General features: G+C 40.8%; 2 protein-coding genes across 3 annotated transcripts in view; one reads left to right on the top strand and one right to left on the bottom strand.

Annotated features, from left to right (window-relative positions):
- Nucleotides 1–9,396, bottom strand: part of fgf14 (fibroblast growth factor 14) — a 123,683-nt gene extending 114,287 nt beyond the window's left edge. The window contains exon 1 of the mRNA XM_049006097.1: nucleotides 9,213–9,396. The gene's annotated coding sequence lies outside the window, so the exon portion shown is untranslated. The remainder of the gene's footprint in view (nucleotides 1–9,212) is intronic.
- Nucleotides 9,397–16,891: 7,495 nt separating this feature from the next.
- upf3a (UPF3A regulator of nonsense mediated mRNA decay) lies at nucleotides 16,892–25,366 on the top strand. Of its 2 annotated transcripts, XM_049006091.1 has the most exons (11): nucleotides 16,892–17,032; nucleotides 17,568–17,674; nucleotides 17,982–18,088; nucleotides 18,181–18,279; nucleotides 18,365–18,472; nucleotides 19,132–19,187; nucleotides 19,297–19,455; nucleotides 19,683–19,828; nucleotides 21,743–22,040; nucleotides 22,450–22,527; nucleotides 24,364–25,366. In XM_049006091.1, the coding sequence occupies exons 1-11, from the start codon at nucleotides 16,892–16,894 to the stop codon at nucleotides 24,520–24,522; spliced, it is 1,458 nt and encodes a 485-aa protein (XP_048862048.1). In that variant the 3' UTR covers nucleotides 24,523–25,366. The 2 variants fall into 2 exon arrangements, with proteins under 2 accessions (XP_048862048.1, XP_048862050.1); XM_049006093.1 differs by lacking the exon at nucleotides 22,450–22,527.
- The last annotated feature ends 815 nt before the right edge of the window (nucleotides 25,367–26,181 follow it).

Here is a 26,181-nt window from a genome sequence, read left to right as displayed (position 1 = left end):
TCTGTGTCCTGCCATTTTACGCCAAACCATATTGTCTATACTTACAATAAATACATAAAATCGATTTACAGATACATTATTAAGTCATTTCCTATGTAAAAATGGATCAACTCTAAGGTAAAAATTCTATTTAATTCGTCAGTCCTCATGCACGTTATATAATGTAAGGTACTATAAACTCCAGAATTAGAGATAGACTAAACAGGCTCACTAGCATGCAAACTGAGCGTTAGGAAAATGAGGAGACAAACTCCTTTTTGAAGAGTTAAAATACCACCCGTCCTTTATCGACATCACCATCACTGGCCAGTTTGCGCCCACATGCTCACTATGTTTCAAGTACATCGCGCATGCTCCAACAGTTGTCGGCGCATACACGCATTTTGATTTAATGGCATTAACCTACGCTTACATGTTTTTTTTCCTCACTTAATTGAGGCTCCAGGCACCACTAACATTGTACGCTGCAATACATTGGTCAATACGACATCTCCGTACCAGTTCCACAGTAGGAGAGGTGTCTGTATTTTTACCGTATTAAAAATAAAACCTTTCAGGATTTCTAAATACCTGGGTAATACCGTCATAACACCTTTGTAGGCTGTGCCTTTCGAAGGTCAAACAGATAATGTTGTCAAATGGGACAGTCTGACCTACGGATAATTTCCTCTTCGCTTCACCAGCTGTTCTTGTCCTTACCAATAAGACATGAAGCACCACTTTTGTGACCTAGCCACTACGCATCCACTTTACCTGCGTGCAATGAATCTTGGGATACGTTGGGCTGTGAAGGATCTATTGGGTGCGTCCTTCATGGAGCAAGATCCATTTCTGGACTACATTTGAAGGAGCCTCCGAAATGGGAGAGCCTTGTCGTACCACCTTCAAATGCAGCCTTTGAAGGATGCAGCCCCTGAATTAAGATGCAGCCCGTTTTTGAGTAGTACCAGGGCTTGTCTCCAGTCAGCAAATTGACCAAGCTGCCCCATGTTGTGGTTGCATGATACATGAAAACCCATTACCTGCCATCTTGCAAACCCCCCCCCCCCCCAATTCCTACATTACATTAATTTTGTCATCCTGTAAAAAAATTATTCTATACATACATAGCATCCTAGCTACAGTAGGATGGGTGTAAATCCGGTGAAATCAGCGGGAGCTTCACAATGTACTTTGTCGAGTGGGAGGGGTGGGGGGGCAGTGTTTGGATACAGAGAGGTGGGATAGAGGCATTACTAACTAACGGTACCTAAAAGTATTTTGAGTATGTAATAATGATTTTCTCACTTCCAGTCATTGGTCAAAACTGAATGGCTTTTATTTTGAAAAATATCATAGAAATGCTAGTGGTCCGTAAGGGAACTTTTGCTCTACTTCAGTCTGAATATCTGGGCTGGTAGCTGGGCTGGTCTGGTTACATACAAAGATAGTGTGGTAAAAGTTTGAATTCACACTGTATTTATGTGTAGCTTGTTCAGTATAAACACAGCCATCCTGCAAAAAGCGTAATTTAACATACATAGCACATATAATGCAGCTTATAATAGCACCAAAGCCAAAGCTATTATGCAGGGATTTGCCTTATTTTTGCCATAATCAAGCATTCCTAATTAAAAAAGTATTCAAGATTTAGCTGCGTGAACCTCAGGAATTATGACGTTTTAAGTTTATACCTAAGAGCTGACACCAGGCATTTAGACTTATGTACTTTTTATAAACCATTTACTAAACTAGAATTTTTCCTTAATCTTTATACCAGACATTACAAATTTACTATATTCTCATTAATTGTATAATTTTGTTATTTTCATATGTGTATTGATCGACTTCATGTGTTTGTCACCAGAGGAACCTTTGAGCTCTGTAGTATCATAAATACATGTATTGCATTACATTGACATACTGTATGCCAATGTAAATGTAATTAATATTATTTTATATTACAGTAAATCTAGTATGAACACTGAATGATAAGCATGACACTAAGCATTTCTCGATGCGAATGAATTTGCCCTTGTAGAGGAGCTATACGCAGCACTAGGGACTGCAGACTGGGACACGAAGTTGCACAGCAGTGTTACCAAGCAGCAACAGAGTCCAAAGCATGACCTTTCTAGAAATTAGCTCTTCATAGCTACATCCCTCAAAGGCAAGCAGCTGTGTGATGCTGAATTCCGCTCCTTTGCCTGGGAAAGAAAATGTGTGGCAAATAAACGCTGGACAATGTTTCCTGTAAGGGGGTAAGAAACTTGTAAGGATTTCTGTAAAGAAATAAGCTGCAAAAACAAATTAAATTCATTTATATATATACTTCTTCTACACCACTTGTTCCCTGCAGGGTTACGGGGGTCCAGAGCCTATACTGGAAACAATGGGTGCAAACCAGGGAATAACTCAGGATGGGACGCACACACTATTGGCAATTGCAGTTCATCGTAGCATGTTTTTAGACTGTGGGGAGCCCACCAAGGCGCCCCATCCACCTTCTGTGCCCGCTTCTCTAAAGCCCGTCCACAAGTGCAAGGCAGGCAAATAACCCAGGATGGGGTGCCAACCCATCGCAAGGCACACACACACCACTCACTCACACACACACCACTCACTCACACACACACCGCTCACTCACACACACACCACTCACTCACACACACACCGCTCACTCACACACACACCACTCACTCACACACACACCGCTCACTCACACACACACCGCTCACTCACACACCACTCACTCACACACACACCGCTCACTCACACACACACCGCTCACTCACACACACACACCACTCACACACACACCACTCACTCACACACACACCGCTCACTCACACACACACACCACTCACTCACACACCGCTCACTCACACACACACCACTCACACACACACCACTCACTCACACACACACCACTCACTCACACACACACACCACTCACTCACACACCACTCACTCACACACACACCGCTCACTCACACACACACACCACTCACTCACACACACACCGCTCACTCACACACCACTCACTCACACACACACCGCTCACTCACACACACACCGCTCACTCACACACACACCGCTCACTCACACACACACACCGCTCACTCACACACACACCGCTCACTCACACACCACTCACTCACACACACACCGCTCACTCACACACACACCGCTCACTCACACACACACCGCTCACTCACACACACACTACTCACTCACACACCACTCACTCATACACACACCACTCACTCACACACCGCTCACTCACACACACACCCCTCACACACACACCACTCACTCACACACACACCACTCACTCACACACACACCCCTCACTCACACACACACCACTCACACACACACCGCTCACTCACACACACACCACTCACTCACACACCGCTCACTCACACACACACCGCTCACTCACACACACCACTCACACACACACCGCTCACTCACACACACCGCTCACTCACTCACACACCCCTCTCACACACCCCGCTCACTCACACACACACCACTCACTCACACACACACCACTCACTCACACACCCCTCACTCACACACACACCACTCACACACACACCGCTCACTCACACACACACCACTCACTCACACACCGCTCACTCACACACACACCACTCACACACACCGCTCACTCACACACACACCACTCACACACACACCGCTCACTCACACACACACCACTCACACACACACCGCTCACTCACACACACACCGCTCACTCACACACACACACACCGCTCACTCACACACACACACCGCTCACTCACACACACACCACTCACTCACACACACACCGTTCACTCACACACCACTCACTCACACACACACCACTCACTCACACACACACCGCTCACTCACACACCACTCACACACACACCACTCACTCACACACACACCACTCACTCACACACCCCTCACTCACACACACACCACTCACACCGCTCACTCACACACACACCACTCACTCACACACACACCACTCACACACACACCACTCACTCACACACCCCTCACTCACACACACACCGCTCACTCACACACACACCGCTCACTCACACATCGCTCACTCACACACACACCGCTCACTCACACACCGCTCACTCACACACACACACCGCTCACTCACACACACACCGCTCACTCACACACACACCGTTCACTCACACACCACTCACACACACACCACTCACACACACACCACTCACACACACACCGTTCACTCACACACACACCGCTCACTCACACACACACCGCTCACTCACACACCGCTCACTCACACACACACACACCGCTCACTCACACACACACACCGCTCACTCACACACACACCGCTCACTCACACACCACTCACTCACACACCACTCACTCACACACCACTCACTCACACACACACCGTTCACTCACACACCGCTCACTCACACACACACCGCTCACTCACACACCACTCACTCACACACACACCGCTCACTCACACACACACCGTTCACTCACACACCGCTCACTCACACACACACCGCTCACTCACACACCACTCACTCACACACACACCACTCACTCACACACACACCGTTCACTCACACACCGCTCACTCACACACACACCGCTCACTCACACACCACTCACTCACACACCGCTCACTCACACACCACTCACTCACACACCACTCACTCACTCACACACCACTCACTCACACACACACCGCTCACTCACACACCACTCACTCACACACACACCGCTCACTCACACACCACTCACTCACACACACACCGTTCACTCACACACCGCTCACTCACACACACACCGCTCACTCACACACACACCGCTCACTCACACACCACTCACTCACACACACACCACTCACTCACACACACACCGTTCACTCACACACCGCTCACTCACACACACACCGCTCACTCACACACCACTCACTCACTCACACACCGCTCACTCACACACCACTCACTCACACACCACTCACTCACACACCGCTCACTCACACACACACCGCTCACTCACATACCACTCACTCACACACACACCGCTCACTCACACACACACCGTTCACTCACACACCGCTCACTCACTCACACACCGCTCACTCACACACACACCGCTCACTCACACACCGCTCACTCACACACACATCGCTCACTCACACACACACCGTTCACTCACACACCGCTCACTCACACACACACCACTCACTCACTCACACACCGCTCACTCACACACACACCGCTCACTCACACACACACCGCTCACTCACACACCACTCACTCACACACACACCGCTCACTCACACACCACTCACTCACACCACTCACTCACACACCACTCACTCACACACACACCACTCACTCACACACCACTCACACACACACCACTCACACACACACCACTCACTCACACACACACCGCTCACTCACACACCACTCACTCACACACACACCGCTCACTCACACACACACTGCTCACTCACACAGACACGACTCACACACACACCGCTCACTCACACACACACCGCTCACTCACACACACACCGCTCACTCACACACACACCGTTCACTCACACACCACTCACTCACACCACTCACTCACACACACACCGCTCACTCACACACCACTCACTCACACACACACCGCTCACTCACACACACACCGCTCACTCACACACACACGTCTCACTCACACACCACTCACTCACACACACACCGCTCACTCACACACACACCGCTCACTCACACACACACCGCTCACTCACACACACACCGTTCACTCACACACCACTCACTCACACCACTCACTCACACACACACCGCTCACTCACACACCACTCACTCACACACACACCGCTCACTCACACACACACCGCTCACTCACACACACACGTCTCACTCACACACCACTCACTCACACACACACCGCTCACTCACACACACACCGCTCACTCACACACACACCGTTCACTCACACACCACTCACTCACACCACTCACTCACACACCGCTCACTCACACACCGCTCACTCACACACCACTCACTCACTCACACACCACTCACACACACACCACTCAATCACTCACACACCGTTCACTCACACACCACTCACTCACACACCACTCACTCACACACACACCACTCACTCACACACCACTCACACACACACCACTCAATCACTCACACACCGCTCACTCACACACCGCTCACTCACACACACACCGCTCACTCACACACCACTCACTCACACACACACCGTTCACTCACACACCACTCACTCACACCACTCACTCACACACCACTCACTCACACACACACCACTCACTCACACACCACTCACACACACACCACTCAATCACTCACACACCGCTCACTCACACACTACTCACTCACACACACACCGCTCACTCACACACACACCGCTCACTCACACACACACTGCTCACTCACAGATCATTCACTCACACACACACCACTCACACACACCGCTCACTCACACACCACTCACTCACACACACACCGCTCACTCACACACACACCACTCACACACACACACCACTTTGACACCTCTGCACACCACAGCACAAAATTACCTAAGATAAGATAAGATAAGATAAGATAAGATAAGATAAGATAAGATAAGATAAGATAAGATAAGATAAGATAAGATAAGATAAGATAAGATAAGATAAGATAAGATAAGATAAGATAAGATAAGATAGGACTTTATTGATCCCACAGTGGGGAAATTTGTGTGTTATCACAGCTCCAGACAGATAGCAAGAAAGAGTTACAAGAGTAAAGAATATAAAAAATACAAGAATAAGAATACAAAAATAATATAAAATAAGATAAAACACTATTACAGTAGTAGTGCCTATGTACACCCATACACAGTATGAAATATGGATAGTGGGTTGTGGACCTAAATTAATTGTTAAATACCACAAAATGTATTGATACCTATTTACTCCAATGAAAAACGAGGGAAATCATTGAATTGTAAGCTTTGTCGCACATATTTCAAACCACATAGACCACCAAAGCCAGTTCCAGTAGACTTCCACCAAGTCCCTTCAGAACTCCGTTTCCACATCCTTTCATCTTTTACCTCCCCTGTGCCACAGTCATACACAGAAGGTAAAGACTGATTCCATTGGACTGATTCCATTTTCTAACCTGGACCAGCACCAAAGCCAGGCCAGTTCAGTGTACCATCCATTCAAGAATTTGTTTTGAAACGGATTTTAAAATCTGACTGTCGCTACTCTAATAAATTCTATTCTCAAGCTGCCTTTCATATTCTTCTATTTTTTTATCTGCATGGCATCTTTATATATCTTTGGCTATTGGTGAGAATAGAGACATAATAAGTTTATATTAAAAGGCACGGTTTGTTTTTTTGCTTTGCTTTTTGATGGTATATAGTACAAATATTGCATTTCAGCATCTAACACATAAACACAGGTGATGTGGTTGCTCAGTCTTTCACCCTGTACCCTCACATCCCAGGGGTTGTGTGTATTATTGTGCTACACTGACCTTATAGTTTATATGAGGTATGTAAACTAAAGGCTGCATGCAGTGTGTGGCCCTGCGGTAGGACTGCTCGTCACTGGAAGGTCACTGGTTCAACTCCCATGGTCAGCAGGGTAATTTCACCACTGGCTCCATGAGCACGGCCCTTATCCCCACTGCACCAGTGACTGGCTGACTCTGCCTGCTCAACTGCTTTGCGTAAAATATAATATAAAACTATATGGTACTAAAACTTCATTTTGAATATTGCCACTAGATGTCACTTATGTGCATAATTTTTACATTTTTTGACATTTAGGATTTTGTTGTGTTATCTGTACTGCAGCACTACACAACATCACATTGATACAGATTTATAGTTAAAAGCAAGTAAGTAATATCAATCATTCATGAACACCAATCCTTCTATTGTGTAAACTAATTTTGTGATTTATAATGTTATTAACATTACTAATCATAATGATGGCATCACTGGATTTGGTTACCCATACAACTGCATTATCTGGATTGAAACATTGATACTATATGCTTGGATGCAATGGAACCGTTTTGTATAGACATAGAAAACAATCCTATCCTATCCTATAATATCCTATTATTGTTTAAAAGTAAAATACTCAGTACCCTTCTTTGGGACTGTGCTCTATTATGTATTGCAAAGAGGTATATGTTTGTTTATATAACTTACATACTGATCATACGTTAATGCAACGCCTCTTTCCATTTCTAGTGTCATCTAATGTTTTTTCTCAATATTTCCATTGTCTGCAGGCCGGCTTCTCAGTAATTTCTGAAGAACTGTATAACTAGCGACAGAATAGTTTAATCAAGTACTAGTTATTGCAGTAATACAGGCCTTTTTAGACTTTGAGAGTCACAAAAAAAAAAATCTTCATTCAGTTCCTGTAGGCTCATTTCACTATATCAGTGAGCCGTTCACAGGGCGTCTCAGAGCTGGTTGCAGAGCATGTCATGCCCACGTGGAATTGCTCAAAAATAACTGTGACCTTGCAACAAGACAGACAATCATTTTATATGAGGACAAAACCTGTCTTAAAGCCATAGTCAAAAATATAACATCATAATCATAACTGCTACTACACACATATCTAAAAATGAAAGCAATTGTTCAGCCATGCTTACGTCTTTAGTAAATAAATTGCCTTGTATCATTATAGTTTTCTTAAATTTCAATATCCTGCCCAACTGACCAGCCCAGTTAAAGTTTATTGTAAGATTTACGTGAGATTTATAAAAGTATTTCCTACTTTTTCATGTCATATATAACAAATACCTTATTGCATGATAACACTTGGTACTGTTACCGGATTATAATAAATTTGTTTTAAATTAATGTGAAAACCATACCATATTTCATGCATAGTATTTTAAGATTCTATGAATAACAGTAAGCGTATAGTTCGTATTATGAGAGGGACTGATCATTATCACATAAATATACCTTGACTGCAAACTGGGAAAATTTAAACCATTCCTCCAACAGAACTTGCCACATTGAAAGACAAATAACTACAATACTTCACATCAAAACTACCGTTCGCTCTCAAATGCAGCAACAGTACCTGCTGAATACTTAAGCAATGTTCACTTTTTCCTATAGACATATAATACAATATTTAAGGTAGCACTTACCGTTAGCTGCATCCACATTGACAATTCTTTAGCCCAGCAAGCCGAGCCAGGAATGTGGCCCAGGAAATGGGGTAAAATAAGCAGAACTGGTGAGGTGGTCCGCCCCTCCTTTGGGGAAAAGCACAGAGGGAGAGCGTGAAGGTTGCCTTTGCAGTGCAGCCCAACACAAAAATGGAGTATAAGTGCACAGGGATGTGACAGGCCCCTGAAATAACTAGGCCGTTTAAGTGAACTTGCCTGCAGTCCCAGCTTAGCTGTGACGTTTCAGGACTGTCCTCCTCACTGCTCTGTTGGCGGATCAGCTCCCATGTCCTTGAAAGGCAAAAGCACCACCATAGCAACGATACCAATGGCTGCAATCTCAGTAAATGTAGCACAGTGAAGAATGGAACTAAAGTATGACTATGGACGGAATGCAAAAATGGCCAAAGGCATTCAGAATAAATACTAATACAGGAATATTCCCTGACATACATTAAATAATGAGAACGACAGATACAATGTATAACACATACTAAAATATTGAGGATGTATATCGATATCCTACATCCCAATCATATCTGCAGCCTTAAAATGAAAAGGCTGAAGGTCATCAACTTCATGAAAAGGTATTCAGTATTCAGGTGCATTTCATAAAGTGTCCACCAGGTGGCAAATTGGTCAATTACACTGCTTGCAATTAAAAGTTAAATAAGTGACATAATTTTACTGAAAGAATAATTTGGACTTTTTGCCTCATTCGTAGTTAAGGTGAGCACAAGCATGGCTTCAAAAATCCAGGTTAAATGTCGCCTGGGTCAGAGATCGAGATGATAATTCAATAACAACCACATGCTAAATCATTAAGAAATCACAGTGACACTTTGAGTCTATTTGCTGGTTGTTAATATGAAGTAAAGGTTCTCACATCTTTCAGTTGTGTCCATTTCCTTAAAGCAGCTAAACTATTCAGTGTGCTTCATACGATTAAATCTAGGATTAAATGTGCTTCATAGGATCATGACTGTTCAATCATTTAATGTACTTTATAGGACCTAATTGTAGGAAGAAGCTTTAGTAAAAGGCCGTTTTCTTTTTTTAGTAACAAGCCGTTTTTTTCATGACCAGCACACGACATTCATTTTATATTAACCAAAATGCTAACATAGAGGCTACAGGGTGCTCTGATGTAGTCTCTATGGTAAATAGTGCAATTATGTGGGACTTAACCCCCTGTCCAATTAAAATATAAAAAATAAGAATGGAGGGAACTGCCCAGTCTTCCCTGTTGAAGCAGATACCTGCAGCAGAAATACTCATTTTGACATTAGTAAGAAAAAGATAAATAAATCATTCACAAATAAGTTGTAAATTGTGATTAAGTTAACCGATGCCTTCCTTTTATTTTTATCAATTATCTAGGCATGTTCATTTAACAAAACTTGCATTCTTACTTTTCACACATCCATCCATCCATTCATCTTCTAACCGCTTATCCTGGTCATGGGGCCAATCAGCAAAGCAGAAAATCTAAAATATCTAATTACTTAAAATGTCTTCCCTTTTTGAAGACAATTCTGTGAAATCTACAATGTCAACTACATCCCAACCACATGGTCAACTTAGCTTTAAAATGACAAGGTTGAAGGTCATCAACTTCATGATAAGATATTCAGTTTTCAGGTGCATTTTGTAAAGTGTCCACCAGGTGGCAAAATTGGTCAATTACACTGCGTACGATTAAAAACAAAATAAGTGAATGACATAATTTTACTGAGGGAACAGTTTCAAATACAAATACACAATATCAACAGTCAACAAATGCTGTATCTATGTCTGTCCGTCTGTCTGTCTGTCTGTCGAATCTGTTTTTGCTTGTTCCTTTCAGATTCTTTGCAGTCGACATTTCGACATTTTTCTCTTGTGTAAAGCAATAACACAAGCAACTAATAAATCCCGAAAAACATCACACCCCACACTCATGGGGGGGTGTTAATAAAAAGGTAAATGCTACAGAAAGTAGGTACATACATTACACCAGCTGCTTCAAACTGATTAATAATTATGAAACATTGCAAGTCTTTGGGAGCATTTGGCTCACAGTACGCCATCTTTCGGGAAGTGAGCTGGGGATATTATGTGCCGTCAGAAATATTGCCTAAATTAGCTAAATCACCTAGTGTAGGGGGTCCCAACCCTACGTTCGCTGGCCGATAGCAGAACGCTGTTTCCCCAAAAATAAACTACTGAATAGAAATTCATATTTTTATGACCCCTCATCTTTGCACAAGCTGTAGACATCTCAGGGAAATGGAAAGGTTTCAATCAAAGTATCATGATACTTATATCTTGGACACTCATTGTACTAAAACTTAGGGTTGGTGAATAACTACATGTAGAAGTATCACATTAGAATTAATTGTTTATTAAAATAAGCTATTCGTTTTGGAAGTGCAGACATTTAAAAGTATCAAATTATGCCACTTAGCATCCCCATGGAAGATATTACTGATGAATTGCTTAACTAGGGTCATGGGAAAGAAGAGATAAAGCCCAGCCCAGGAAGCACAGGGCACTAGGCAGGGGAACAGCCGAGGCAGGATGGCAGGGTGTGTGGACTGAAACACACACAATATGGGCAATCTTTTGATATTCTACAAGGAACATGCCCACTATGCAGTTGGGGGGGGGGGGTGGCTTTGAACCCCCAGCTCAGTGTGAGACAGCAGTGTGAGAAGGCGGCACAATCCACTGTCCCACTGGTTAGAAAATTTGTTAGACATAATTTTGTTGTTATTACCAATAAATAGTTCTGTGACATTTACACTCCTTTTTAGAGATATTTATGTCACCAGGATTAACTGCCTGCTGGTTTTCCTGTACTGTCCTTTATAAGATCAATCATTCTGTTTGTTGAAGGGGAAGATCTATGATGCCATGGTGAACTAGTTGCCATCCAGGGATGACTACAAAGAACTAGACATTTGTATCTTTGAAGCACAAAGCTGATTGGCTCATCCTATTTTCAGACTAGAGGTTAACCACTTAAAATGTCAATATTTTTTTCAACTCAGTTGATAGCATCACTCATCCATCCATCTGTGTATGCAAGCATCCATCCATTCTCTATACCTGCTTAAAGACTGCGCCCCTAATCATTTGAAGCAGTCTTCGTGATTGTCTTCAGCATTGCCACAAGATCTTTTGTCAGATAACATTTCCTTCCTTGTTAAGTGGGTATGGGGCAGTGACATTCTTCGGTGTTGCATGCATATGCAAGAGAATCGGCTGTCATTTTGTAGACAGTGGAAATGTGCTTTCGGTGCAGCGTCCAGGTCGTCACAGATAACAATATCACACCACAGTGACACTTCCCCGCAGCTGTACTGAACAATATGCGTGCAAAGAAGTTCCCCCTTGCTGACATTATTTTGTGTATATTTTACATGGAAGATCTGGTGATAAAACCTACTTGACCCAATTAAGGACAGGTTAAGTGCTGAACAGTTTTCATATTAGCATGCGTAGCATCATCCAGGCCACACAAATGCTGCAGAGTTAAACTTATACGACACTGTACACACTTACACTGCACATATGTCACACATTTGTCTCTATATGTTCTGCTGTTAATACACAATGATGAGCTAACATTTTAACAGTTATCATATGTAACATACATCACAGACACTATACAGAGTATGACTTTGTGTAAATTGTTTTAAAATTATTATTTTTTAAATGTATAAATGACAGGTAACAGACTGCAGTTAGCTGTAGATTTTTCATTTTGATCATCGTCTTTTTTGCAAAATTCTACATAAAATACAACATTTCATCATCATGCAGCTACTCTTTAAAACTGCAATTTTCAAAATGTGCTATTGAAAGACCTTATTATCTTATTCCACAAAAGTGTCAACCTAACTTCCCATCCCTGCACAGGACACAAGGCTGGGGTTCACTCTGGACAGGACTTGACTCTGTTACAGGGTACACACATGTACACAATGCAAACTCCATAGGCAATTTAAAAACCTAAAAGATCTGAACTAATTTTTAGTGGTTTATATCATTTTGGTCAGCACTGTGCAAAAATGTTTAATTTACAAATAAAGATTCCCAATCAGACTGGTCAAATTTTCAGGTTGTGGTAATCGTTTATCTGAAAAGGCTTGGTGTCAGAATAGTTTTTCAAAGCACTGTATATATTCTGTTTTTCTGTTTGTTCTAGCTGGGGGCTACAGCAAAGCCAATCACTCCTCAGGTGGTCTGACGCAACCCCTTTCAAGAACGGGGACGTCACGCCTCCAGCTGTCTTCAAAAGCCGACCATGAGGGCCGAGTTCACAGCGGCCGATAGCCTAGCATTCCCGAACTACAGTGTGACCTTCCTCCATGGCTAGGCACAGTTATGGGTTGCACGCCGTCTAAGTCCAGCACCATGTACACCCAAGAGAGGATATGCCGGGACCTAGACACCTGCTCTGCCTTCGTCCCAAGCCTTAAGAGCTCCTTATCCACACCTGAGCGACCATCACCTAGGTCCTGTCTGGAAACAAGCTGTGGCAGGCAGAGTTTTCTCAGCGGTATGTGTTTTATAACTTTTACTATAGAAGACGACCATATTGTATTTACATTTTATTTACTTTTTATACAAGGACATAAGACAGTTTGATTTAACTATATATATATATATATATATAGTTAAATCAAACTGTCTTATGTCCTTGTATAAAAAGGACATACATATATATATATATATATGTATATATATATATATATATATATATATATATATATATATATACACACGCAATACTGTGCAGAAGTCTTAAAAAATGTGTTTACATGATCTTCATGTTCGTGTAAAATTATGATGATGACAATATATATGATAGTATGACTGTCAAAGTGTGTTAGTGTAGCCATATTAAAACGTCTGCTAAAATCACCCCAGTGTTTGCAGACACCGTCCACACGCGAGTATTTTTTGACTCAATGACTAGCACACCTTACATAGTCATAATCAACAAAGAAAATACTTTTTAAAACTAATTTAATTAATTAGTTTAGGGAGCTGGAGGTGAAGTGATGAAATTTAATGAATACATTGAATGGTTGAGGTTCCTCTGAAGAGAGGTTGGGTAACTGAAGTCGCGTTTGTCTAACCATCCAACTAGAAATGAGTAAACGAGGTACGTGACATTCCTACTAGACAATCCTTATATATCGCTTAATTTATACGGCTAAAAGAAAATTATATATATATATATATATATATATATATATATATATATATATACACACACACACACACACACACACTCACACACACACACACAGGGGCGCTGCTAAGGATTTTAGGCCCCATGAAAAGAATCTTGACAGGGCCCCCAACACAGTTTATTGGGGGCTTCTCTGGGCCCCCTCTCAGTCATGGGCCCCGAGAATCGTCATTGTTTACCCCCCCTTTACAGCGCCCCTTTATATATATATATATATATATATATATATATATATATATATATATATATATATATATATATAGAGAGAGAGAGAGAGAGAGAGAGAGAGAGAGAGAGAGGATACTTCCACTGATTTGAGGTGAAAATGTAAAACAGGGACTTCCGTTCGTTTCCACAGTGCCTTGTCATAATAGTCATGGCCGGATTGTGAATCAGCCCAACACAGAAGACGCCTGGAGTAAATCCCACGCAGCCACCGCCAACCCAGTGCTTCTCACAGAGGCCAGTTCTAAGGCCAATAACACTGACATTGACTCCTCAGACAATGAAGCTATTCCAAGTGATAAGAGGTGATAACAACCTTTTCTAAAATGGTCCTAACTTAGTCGTTGTGTGAAATGTTTGGTCAACGTAAAGTTGCTTGTGGATCAAAATATTTTTATGTTGTAAATATGTACGTCCTAAAGTGGTTTATCCATTTGCTTTATTTACAAGACGGTGCTTGTTCTCCGCACAATACTAAAAAAAACGAATTCACTTTCGTTAATCATATATACCACAATTTACAAACTTAATACCACGCAAAGAGGAAAAAATAAGGTCACCGTCTTCTTTCTGCGAAATGCACAAAACGCCATATTTTCTTGAAATAATAAAATAATTGTTCAACCTTATCATCATTGTGCTGAATACAGGTGTAGGGAATGAAACGCAGAGTTCATGTATGTGTAGATATAAGTATATATCTTTGATTATAAACAAATGAGACATTTGTAGCCTGTTTTATGTTTTATTTTATAAAAATAAACGGGTTTCAGAACAACGCATTCTGTTTCTGTCTCAGCTACTAAATAGACTAAAAAATATGAATTCCTCCATATAAAAAAAAACGAACTTCGCGATCTCTTCATAGAGCAGCTTTAAAATCCAACAATACCGAAACAGTGAAAACATCGTTGGCATCTTATCATTAATGCAAATCACAAGACAGTGCACGAAGACTTTTTCGATGCGTTTTATGCCTGACTGAAAGACAAAGTCAATATTATAAGGAAATGGCAACAAGTTCCCATGAGTCGGGTTTGGAGGATTTTTCTGTGACAGCTCACCGGACAGCTTACACTAAACCAGTCGATTGCAGGATAAGTCCACATTTTATGATTGACATCACTGAGAACCAATGAAACTGGGGGATGTGCCTGCGAGGGCGAATCGATTGTTAGGTGGGTGATGATTACAAGGATTGCGATTCTTTCCTAGGAACCACATCCCCAACATCATCATTATATTGTGGGTCCAAGCAGCGTAGCTGCTTTATTATTATTGTTTCTATTATTATTATCAATCATGTTGTTATTAATTTCAAGAAGTAATACTACTACTAAAAGAGAAACACGAGAAATATACATTGTGAATAAATATAATGAAGAATATGTTTTGGGTTATTGTTTATATACACTCATTAGCCACATTAGTAGCCTGATCGTAGACAGCATGCTCCGCCAAACGACGAAATCACGTGCCCGGAATTGAATACACATCATCCAAACAGGATCTCGAAGTTCGATGACGACGGCTTAGAGATTTTAGTGTGCCGAAGTGCAAAAAAGACTGCTCAGTGCAATAGTGCAACGTCGAAATGCATTTCCAAATGGACGCCAACCCTTCAAATATATACAAATGTTGTATCTAGATCTTTTGATCTAGTGCTACGTAGGTATACCTAACTGAGTGGTCACTGAGTGCATTTATAATTAAATATCTTCCCCCCCCAATGAATATGGAGTATTAAATCTGAAAGAATGAACTTGGATGACCGCACTGGCCTTTAAGATATTTATGTATTTATTTATTGAACAAGTGTAAACAGTTGCGCACAGTATACAATTATATATGCAGAAAAAAGACAAAGACACCAGACTAAGGAAATCAATTACATGACATTGCGTCCATAAACATAAATGAGGGTAGTATTAATTTAATATACATCGAAATAGAGTATATTCGGTATTTACCTGTTGACCTGGAAAACAAATTCGAGCATTAGCAAAAGTTCGCATAGATCATAACATAAAAAGTTACCTATTTTTCATATGGCCTCTACGATTCTCTTTATATAGGGTTAAGTTTACGTTGACCCGCCGGCCGGTAACTCACGCCGGCAACTGAAAACTCGCGATATTTGGCAAGCAGTTCTCGCGCAAGGAGTCTCCCGGAGAGGGGAGTCAGAGCGATGAGGTCCGAGAAGGAGGCTGGCACTGCGGCCAGGGAGAGGAGGATCGTCGAAATACAATTTCGAGACCTCCCGAGAGACCAAGACAATATTTCGACTAACCCTAAGCAGAAAGAAGAAAAAAAGGAAGTGTTCACCAAGGTATAGTTATTTTAAAATGCATAATCTTTATCTGATCAGTCGGTGACAGATGGTGCTGTAGCGGGATCAGCACCATAGACAGCGAAATTGTGCGATAAGGTGAAGCCGAATAAAAAGTGTTTAGCACAAAATGTACGAGAGAATATTTCACATATTGTTACATATGAGTGCTAACGTCAAATTTCTTTCTTGATGTGTTAATAATGTTATTCAGAGTTGTTAACAGTTTGTGGAGAAAAAGACATGCTTTGTAAAATTTCACAAATTCATTTATCCTCTTTTAACATTTTTCATGTAGCTATTATGTTTATTCGATTAATAACAGGCTGGAAACTCTTTTGTGTCCAAAAGGAAAGGTATGTCTCAGGTTACGTAATACGTTGTCGCATATAGCCGTACAGATGTAGTCAGGGTGTACATTTATTTCCACGAAATTTGCCTGACCTTGGAGAAGTTGTATGAAGCTTTCTGGTTCAAAATAAAGAATACTAGGGATAAAAATGTATAACTAAACGCTTTTTTACTTACGTCACAGGTAGTTATCCGGAGACTTCCACCCAATCTGTCAAAAGATCAGTTAGAAGAACAGCTCAGTCCTTTACCTGTTTACGACTATTTCGAATTCTTCCCGGCCGATCAAAGGTAAAAATGATAAAATGTGTTGCATTGCAAGACGTTAGGAAACGTTTTTTTTTTTTTTTTTTTTTTTTTTAAAAAAAGTAAACATCTGAAAATGTTTCTTTAAATATGTAACCTTTGCTTTTCGTGTTGTTAAAGTGAGAATCAACATTTTGAAAATTGTCAGCTCTGAATAAAAATATCTCCCCATTAACAGATGAACAGCATTGTATGTATTAATGGAATGTTGTTATGACAGTTTGCAGTAATATCTTGAAAGGAAAATGGAAAGACGTGTTTTGTTTATATTGTACCTGTGTTTTCTTAATAGTTTGTATCCTCACCTTTACACCCGGGCATACATTAATTTCAAAAACCCAGAAGACATTGTCCTCTTTCGAGATCGATTTGATGGCTATGTCTTCATTGATAATAAAGGTAATTCTGAACTAAAAGCATCTACATTACTTTTGTCATTAGAACAAGTCATGTGTAAGAAATAACGTGCTTCCATCTTTGCATTCACTCAGGTCAGGAATATCCAGCTGTTGTAGAATTTGCCCCATTCCAGAAGGTTTCTAAAAAGAAACTCAAAAAGAAAGATGCAAAAGCGGGAAGTATAGAGGACGGTATGTCTTCTCCTTATAAAGATATTTCCTTAATGCATTTGTAATTACTGTTAATGCACATGCAGCCTTACTGTTTTCAAATCAGACCCTGAGTACAGAAGGTTTTTGGAGAACTGTTGTGATGAGGAAAAAACGGCGGCCAATCCTGAAACGCTGCTGGGGGAGATAGAGGCTAAGACCAAAGAGCTCATAGGTATGGTGATATAATAGGCTTTACAGATGAAATGGGTTATAAAGATATTTCAACTGCGCATGTATAGCTCGTGCTTGCTGACATATCATCGCTGTCCCAGTGAAAAACATTAATCTCAGAATTTCTGTAATTTTGTGATCGTTTAAAAATGCATTTTCTCAGAAACGGTTTTACAAAATAAACCTAAAGCTATGTAATGAGACACGCTTAGCACCACAAGTAGAAACATACATTCACATAGCTGTCAATGTACAGTTAATGTATTCATGGATATTTGTGGATTGTCGTCAGTGAGGCAATTACATCAGTGTCAACAAAATATCAACTAATCTTGCTTTATATTCACAATTAACAGTAACGTTAGTTAGCTTGCTACCTAGCTATCAACTTTAAATTGTCAAAATGAGCAATGTAAAGTAATCCATACAAACCACCATCATGAATACAAATGTTAACTGGTACAAGCACCAATATAAGTTAAATAGATGACTTAACAAAACATCTTTTCCACAGACAACAGTGATATATATATATATTATGTAGAATGAAACATTTATTCTAAGTGTTACAGTTTAAAATGTCTTTATTGTCAAAAACCACACATTTACTCAACATTGAATGTTTTTAACAATGAATGTAAAATTCAATTATTTTTGCAGCGAAGAGAACCACACCACTTCTGGAGTACATTAAAAATAAGAAACTTGAAAAGCAGGTATGATTCAGACACATAGTTCTGTTTTTTTACAACATTCTAATTGCACAATTAATGTGATATTAGTATGTGTGGCACTTTCTGTAAATCCACTGATTACCCATGGCAGAGAATCAGGGAAGAGAAACGAGAGGAGAGACGACGCAGGGAACTGGAGAAGAAACGCCTGAGAGAGGAAGAGAAGAGGAAGCGTAGGGAAGAGGAGAGGCGCAAACGGAAGGAGGTCGAGAAGCAGAAGAAACTAGCTGAAAAAGAGATTAAAATCAAGGTGTGTTTTTGGTGCCACCACATTCTCTGGCAAAATCACAGAATACAGCAATAGGAACCAGTCATTTCAGATAAACTTTAAGTACTTTTTATGTGTATGGATTACATGGTGTAACTGGGCATTCAAACTCTCAAACTAACTATTCCATTATACTATTGGGTCTTTTATTTTGTAATATATGGAGAAAGGTAATGTCATTTTTTTTGCATTTTCAATTGGCCCTGTAGCTTCTGAAGAAATCAGACAGGGATGAAGATTTTGATTCGGACAGACTGAAGGACAAAGGGGACAATGGAGATCCTGATAAAAGCAAATGGGACAAAACTCCAGGGCACATGAAATCTAAACACCTTGACAAGGACTTAAAGGAAAGGTAAGGAATCTACATGAGATTGGCTTTTCACCCAAATGTCATATTAAAATTAAGTGCTTTCAACAGAGATATCACTGTGTGCTGTACGTGTGTGGAGTCTATAGCAAACCTAATTGTAGTGCATCATAAATCAGAGAAGAAACACTGAACAGCATGTTTCAAAACACAGTAAAATTTTCAATATTAAATGAACAGTCAAATAACTGTGTGATTGCATAGGTAAGGGAGATTACTCTAAGTTGTGAATATATATCGTATATATCATAAATTAGCCATACTATTTCATCAAATATATCTTGTTTTATAAATGGGTGGATTCTTCCATAAATATTACTACTGTTATTACTATCCATTCATTTTCTGTAACCACTTGTTCTATTCAGGGTTGTGGGGAGTCCAGAGCCTATCCTAAAAGCTATGGGTTCAAAGCAGGGAGCAACCCAGGATGGGGGGCCAGCCCATCGCAGGGCACACTCACACACCATTCACTCACACATGCACACCTATGGGCAGTTTGGTAACTTCAGTCACACTCAGCATGTTTTTGGACTGTGGTGGGAAACCGGAGTACCCGGAGCAAACCCCACAACAACATGGGGAGACCATGCAAACTCTACACACAGAACCCTGGCAGAGAGTTGAACCCAAGTCCCACATGTGTGAGGTAACAGTGCTAACCACAACACCACTATGCAACCACTTGTACAGCAATTTGTTATCCAAAAACTCTAGTCCTGGTTTAACTTAATAGACACACCCCCATCGGGGGCACTGGCAGGGGAGCGTCTTAAAGCTTACTGGCCATAAAATGCCTTTTGAAGTATGGCAGTATTTTGATAAGTTTGGTGACCAGAAAAAAAAAAAGTTGTTTGCATGCAGTGTCTGAAGAGTTTTCCCTTCTCAGGCAACGTAAACCTAAAAGGTGCCACCCTTACGTTCTCACAAAGGTGAAGTGTTAGTGCCAGTAACACCACATCTGCTTTTCAATGCATTAGCCTCATGCTATTGGACACCATCTAGAAAGACGGTGTCAAAAATACTTAAATAAAGATGTATAACTGGAAAACAAGACCTTCAAGAGACACTTGCATAACTTGATCATTTATCCATTACTAATGGTGTATGGACAAACCTAAGTCTAATTGCATATCTGTCTGTTATAGGTTTAAATAGTAATAAGAAGGATCATAATACATATGACAAACATGGTGGCAGTTAGCGCTGGAGTCTCACACCAGGGTTGTTGGTTTGATTTCCTATACCAGCTTTATGTGTCTGGAGTTTGTACGGTCTCTTGTTGTTAGCAATAGATATGTCTGCATACTTCAGTGTTCAAACATTGTTAGGCTGGATCTTTGTGCATGATGTATTATCATCTGTGTGAATGTGTGCCCAGCAGACAATTAGCTACCCACGATGCCCCCTGCCTTGTGCCTCGTGTTTACCTGGAATAGGCCCCAGGCTTACTATGACTCCGTGCTGGATAAACGATCATGGGAGATGGATGTATAGAATAATCATAAAAGCACCGTTGCCTCATGTCTCTGGGACCTGGGTTTCAGTCTCTGCCAGTCTACATGTGTGAAGTTCCCACGTTCTCTTCCAGTTGTTGTGGGGTTTCCTGCCCATTCAACAGGTTTCCCCCACAGTCCAAAACCATGCTAAGGTGAATTGGAGTTACCACATCGTCCGTAGGCGTGAATGTGTGTGTGAGTGCTGTGTGTGCCCTGTGATGGGTTGGTTATTCCCTGCCTTGTACCCGTATCTTCTAGGATAATCTCCAGACCCTAGCGACCATGCTTAGGATAAGTGGGTATGGAAAATGGGTGGGTGGACAGATGTATGGATGGATGGATGATAAGCTATTTTCATGTGTATGCAAAATAAGGTCATGTAATTTTTGTCACACTACAGAGGCCAAGCAGAGAGTGACAAGGAACAGAATGAGCTGAAAGACCAAGGGCAACGATCAAAGGACCTAGACAGACACCCAAGCCGAGATGAGGAGCGCAAGCGACAGAGGCACCACTATGAATTTGACAAGTTTGTGCGCCGTAGAGAAGAGACCAAGTGGGGCAAGAGCTACTGTCAGGACAGGGCAAAGAAAGACAGTCAGCATCACGGCTTTGCTTACTGTTCAGACTCGGGGGACAAAGCGGTGAAAGATGAGAAGGACGATGGAGGCAGCAGGAAAGAGCGCATCCGCAACAAGGTGAGGAAGCAGCGCCAGGTGGAGATACCTGTTCCCACATTACCTACTTAAAGCAGGTTTCAACTGATATGGAAATGCTCAGACCGGTTATTGTAACTAAGAAACATTTCGAGTAAAGTTAATACTGAACCTTACCAGGCGACATAAGCTAAAGGCCATGATGCTAAAGTTGCTCATGTGAAGTGTTGGTGTCATAAGGTGTAAGAGGCTACTTCTTTGTCGAGGTCATGCAAAAGAACTGTCTATACGGTGTTTCTTTATCACAGTTGCTGTTAATCTACAAATGTGCGACATCACAGGCACTTGTGTTGCGTCACATGCTTGTATGCAGCACGTCACTAGAGCTGGTTAGCTGTAATCAAATCTTGGCAGCATTGGCTGACATTGACCAAAGCCACGTGTCTCTCAGTCTGTGTTAGCGCATCAGGAGAAAAGGACCTCCCAGTCTGAGGGGCAAGACCAGATAGGAGGGGCTCTGCCAGCTAAGGTACAGCTAGCTTTTGAGCCTTTCTACCCAAGGGGGGGGGCAGGGGCGGGGGGGGGGGGGGGGGGGGGGGAATGTGGCGAGGCTCTGGGAGGCTCCGTACAGGCTAGTGTCTCATTGCTAACACCAAATGGAAAGGCCTGGCACGCTTTCAAGATCAAGCACAGTCATTCCTAATCCATCACTGGCTGCATAAACTAACGGTATAAAACCATTCCGGTCTGTGTAGAGTATGTTAATGCCCTTCACAAATCACTTTTATGACCGCCTCTGCTGAATATGAAGACCTGAAATATGAAATATTTATACACTGGGTGCCAAAATATATTATGAATATTAATTGGAATGGAACATAGCATATGGTATTACAAATACTGTATAATTAATTTCAAATCAGGTAATAATTGCAATTCATTTTTTGCCACTGGCATCTCCTCCTGGGTATATCCGTTGTTCTGCCAGGGATTCCAGGGGTCCAGATCATCCCTGATCTGGATTAGCACTAATCAGTTGTTTCAGTACAATTGCCTTATATTTTATTACTATTGTTAATCTTTTATTCTAAACCAGGGAATTATTTCTCTATTCATTCATGTTTTTCTGTCAATAACGATTACTGTATTACTGAAATGCTGATGTATATTAGGGAAAGCACATGGTATATATTCTCAATGTTACAATCAAAGGCAAAAGTTTGGGCATTTTTATTGAAAATCTGTTTTTCAATAAATCTATAAGTGAACAGACGTGTAATAGAGTTCTGAAAGTTTCAGTGCATATTTAATCCTTATTTACATTTTTTATATTGCAGCTAACAAACAAATTTTATGGTGAAGTTATGAAAATTCTATAACCATGAGCTAATCCATTATAACAGAATGTAAAAAAAATCCTAATTGACTTGCTCAAAACACCGCTCACACATATGCAAAAAAGTATGACAACAGAATCAGCAGGTCAATCTAAAAGTCCAGCCTACACTACAGCTATTGCAATGAAGATGTAATAGCTTGTTGTTGGAATGTTTCTGGATGCATGTGTTTTGTAGTTAAGAACTACTTGAGAGTTCTCACATTTATTACTCGGAAGTCGATCTGGGAGATTTTTTAAGATAGAAATATTGTACAAACCAAAGTGTAAATGAATTGTAAAGAACAAGAACAGAGGAATTACAGTATATGTTGGTTACTAGCTGTTACTTATGCTGGGAGCTGCTTAGATGGTTTCTCAGATTTTGCAAGCGCCGGATCCACTTATTTGCAATTTTTAATTGCAAATAGGGTGGTCATGCATTGAAAATTATAAAACATTTTAAAAATTATAGAAAAATTGTATGTTTAATTTTATATGATGTAGGCAGTTTAACTTATGTTCACTTTTATGTTTATTGAAATGGGCCCCGACAAACTGCTACAGATTGCGACCTGCAGGTAGTAACATTTACTCATCTACAGGGACTTATACCACAAAAGTGTTTTTTTTTTTTTGGGGTTACCAAGATAACTTGTCAGATTTAAGGTAGTCTGGACTAAATGTATATGATTGAAGATAAAGTCCATTTAAACTGGGATACCTTAAATCCCACAAGTTATCCAGCTAAGCAAGAAATCCTGCTTCGTGATACAGGCCTCAAGCTGATTCAAACAATTTCCATTCATGTCACAAGGGAACATGGCTTAACGAAATGGCCCAGTACTGTGATCATACACCTGGATTGTTACAGATCATTTTGGCAATACAAGTCATCGCAATAGTCAGATGTACCGTACAGATTGAAATCTTGTCGTTATTATAAAATGTTTTGTGCCTCTCTTCTGTCGTTCCTTTTTTTTGGCTCAGGATCGGCCTTCCATGCAGCTCTATCAGCCAGGGGCACGCACACAAACAGGTTCAGGGGGAAACGGGTACGACCATGGCAGCAACTCCCCAGAGAGGGTGGGTGAACGTAGGAACGAGATCGCCACAGGAACTGGCACTGAGAAGACTGGGGATGAGTAGCTGTAACTCACAAAAGGAAGAGAAAAATGACAGGAAACTACTGCCTGGTTGCCCAGATTAAATTCTATAGTATTGTCTTTAGGTGGAATTTTGAGTGGAAAATTCTCTATGTATATACGTAAATCCTCTAAGTGATTCATGAACACGATACATTTGTGATGCTAGACATACAGTATGTGCCCATTTTATTTTAAGTCGTATTGTGAACTGTTTCAACTTCATGCCAGATAACACTGCCTGAAAAAAATTCTAGAGGGTGCTAGAGGGCAACATTGTTTTATTAAAAAGAAAATGCACACATTTTACCTGTGCTCACAACATGCCTAGCAAATATTTCAGGACTTCACCAATTTGAGATTCATTTAAAATATTTTGTAGTTCTGAAAGTTAAAGTGAAATCCTCTATTATAAAGAAAATGAATCATTTTGTAGTGAAAAATCATGTAGAGTTGTTAGAAAAAAATACATAAATATATATGTATATCTTTGCATGGCAAATGTACTATAATATTTTGCCATATTTAAAGTATCCAAATGTGATGTTTGTATCTGAAATTCCAATATTTGGCTTTTTTTTTTTAATTACTCACTTGTTATATTACTTTCACATTTAAATTTATGTGGATCTGAACTGTAGACTGGATTGGGTGATGATTTTTTCCCATGACTGGAGACGGACAGTCCAGTGTCATAACCAGTTATTGTAATTCAACTTCCCTGCTTTTCTATGAAATAGCTTATTAATTCTGTGGCAAACAGTAAATGTGTAAAATGTAAGTACTGTGTGTAATATGCCTAAAACATATATACTATTAATAATTATACTCTAAAATATTTATTCACAGATATTGGTTATGTGTTTTTATTTATTACAAGATAGCTCAGATTCAAAGAGTAAAAATCCAGACTTTGTTTCAACCAACCAGTTGAAACATAAAGAGTGTAAAGAGTCTGTAAAGAGATTGTAAAGAGTCACAGTCAGCACTCAACTGGTTGGTTAAAACAAAATCTTGGTCTGGATTTTTACTTTCTTGACCTGAACTATCCACCTGTACATGTATGATTGCAGTTATTCCTTGTGTTTCTGTGTATGTCAGGGTTCCACTCATGTTCCCACCATTAGGGTTCCACCCATGTCATACACATGCACATCGTATATAAGCAACAAATGTACTAGAAAAGGCTGGTTTTTTCTACCTGGTAAGAGGATCAAATAAGCACTCTCTTGGTACGAGTGTCTCCTCTGTGATGCTAATGATTTATTTTTAAGAAACTTTCCATTAGGCTGTGTGGATGAAGAATTTTAGAATTACTGCTCAAGCTGAGTTTTCTACGAAAATTAGAAAAGGTCACATAATTCAAAATTTAAGTAGTTCACATAAATTATTGTAATATATAATACATATATACATATACACATATATAATACCCTACTAAACATATATATTTATCCATCCATCCATTTTCCAAACCACTTATCCTACTGGGTTGTGGAGGGTCCGGAGCCTATCCTGGAAGCAATGGGCATGAGACAGGGAACAACCCAGGATGGGGGGCCAGCTCAACACAGGGCACACTCACACACACACACACACACACACACACACACACACACACACACACACACACACACATTCCTACGGGCAGTATAGCAAGTCC

The sequence above is a fragment of the Brienomyrus brachyistius genome, chromosome 1 (genome assembly GCF_023856365.1).
Source record: "Brienomyrus brachyistius isolate T26 chromosome 1, BBRACH_0.4, whole genome shotgun sequence".
NCBI lineage: Eukaryota > Metazoa > Chordata > Actinopteri > Osteoglossiformes > Mormyridae > Brienomyrus > Brienomyrus brachyistius.
Note: the sequence above shows the minus strand (reverse complement) of the source record. Positions and strands in the feature narration are given on the sequence as shown.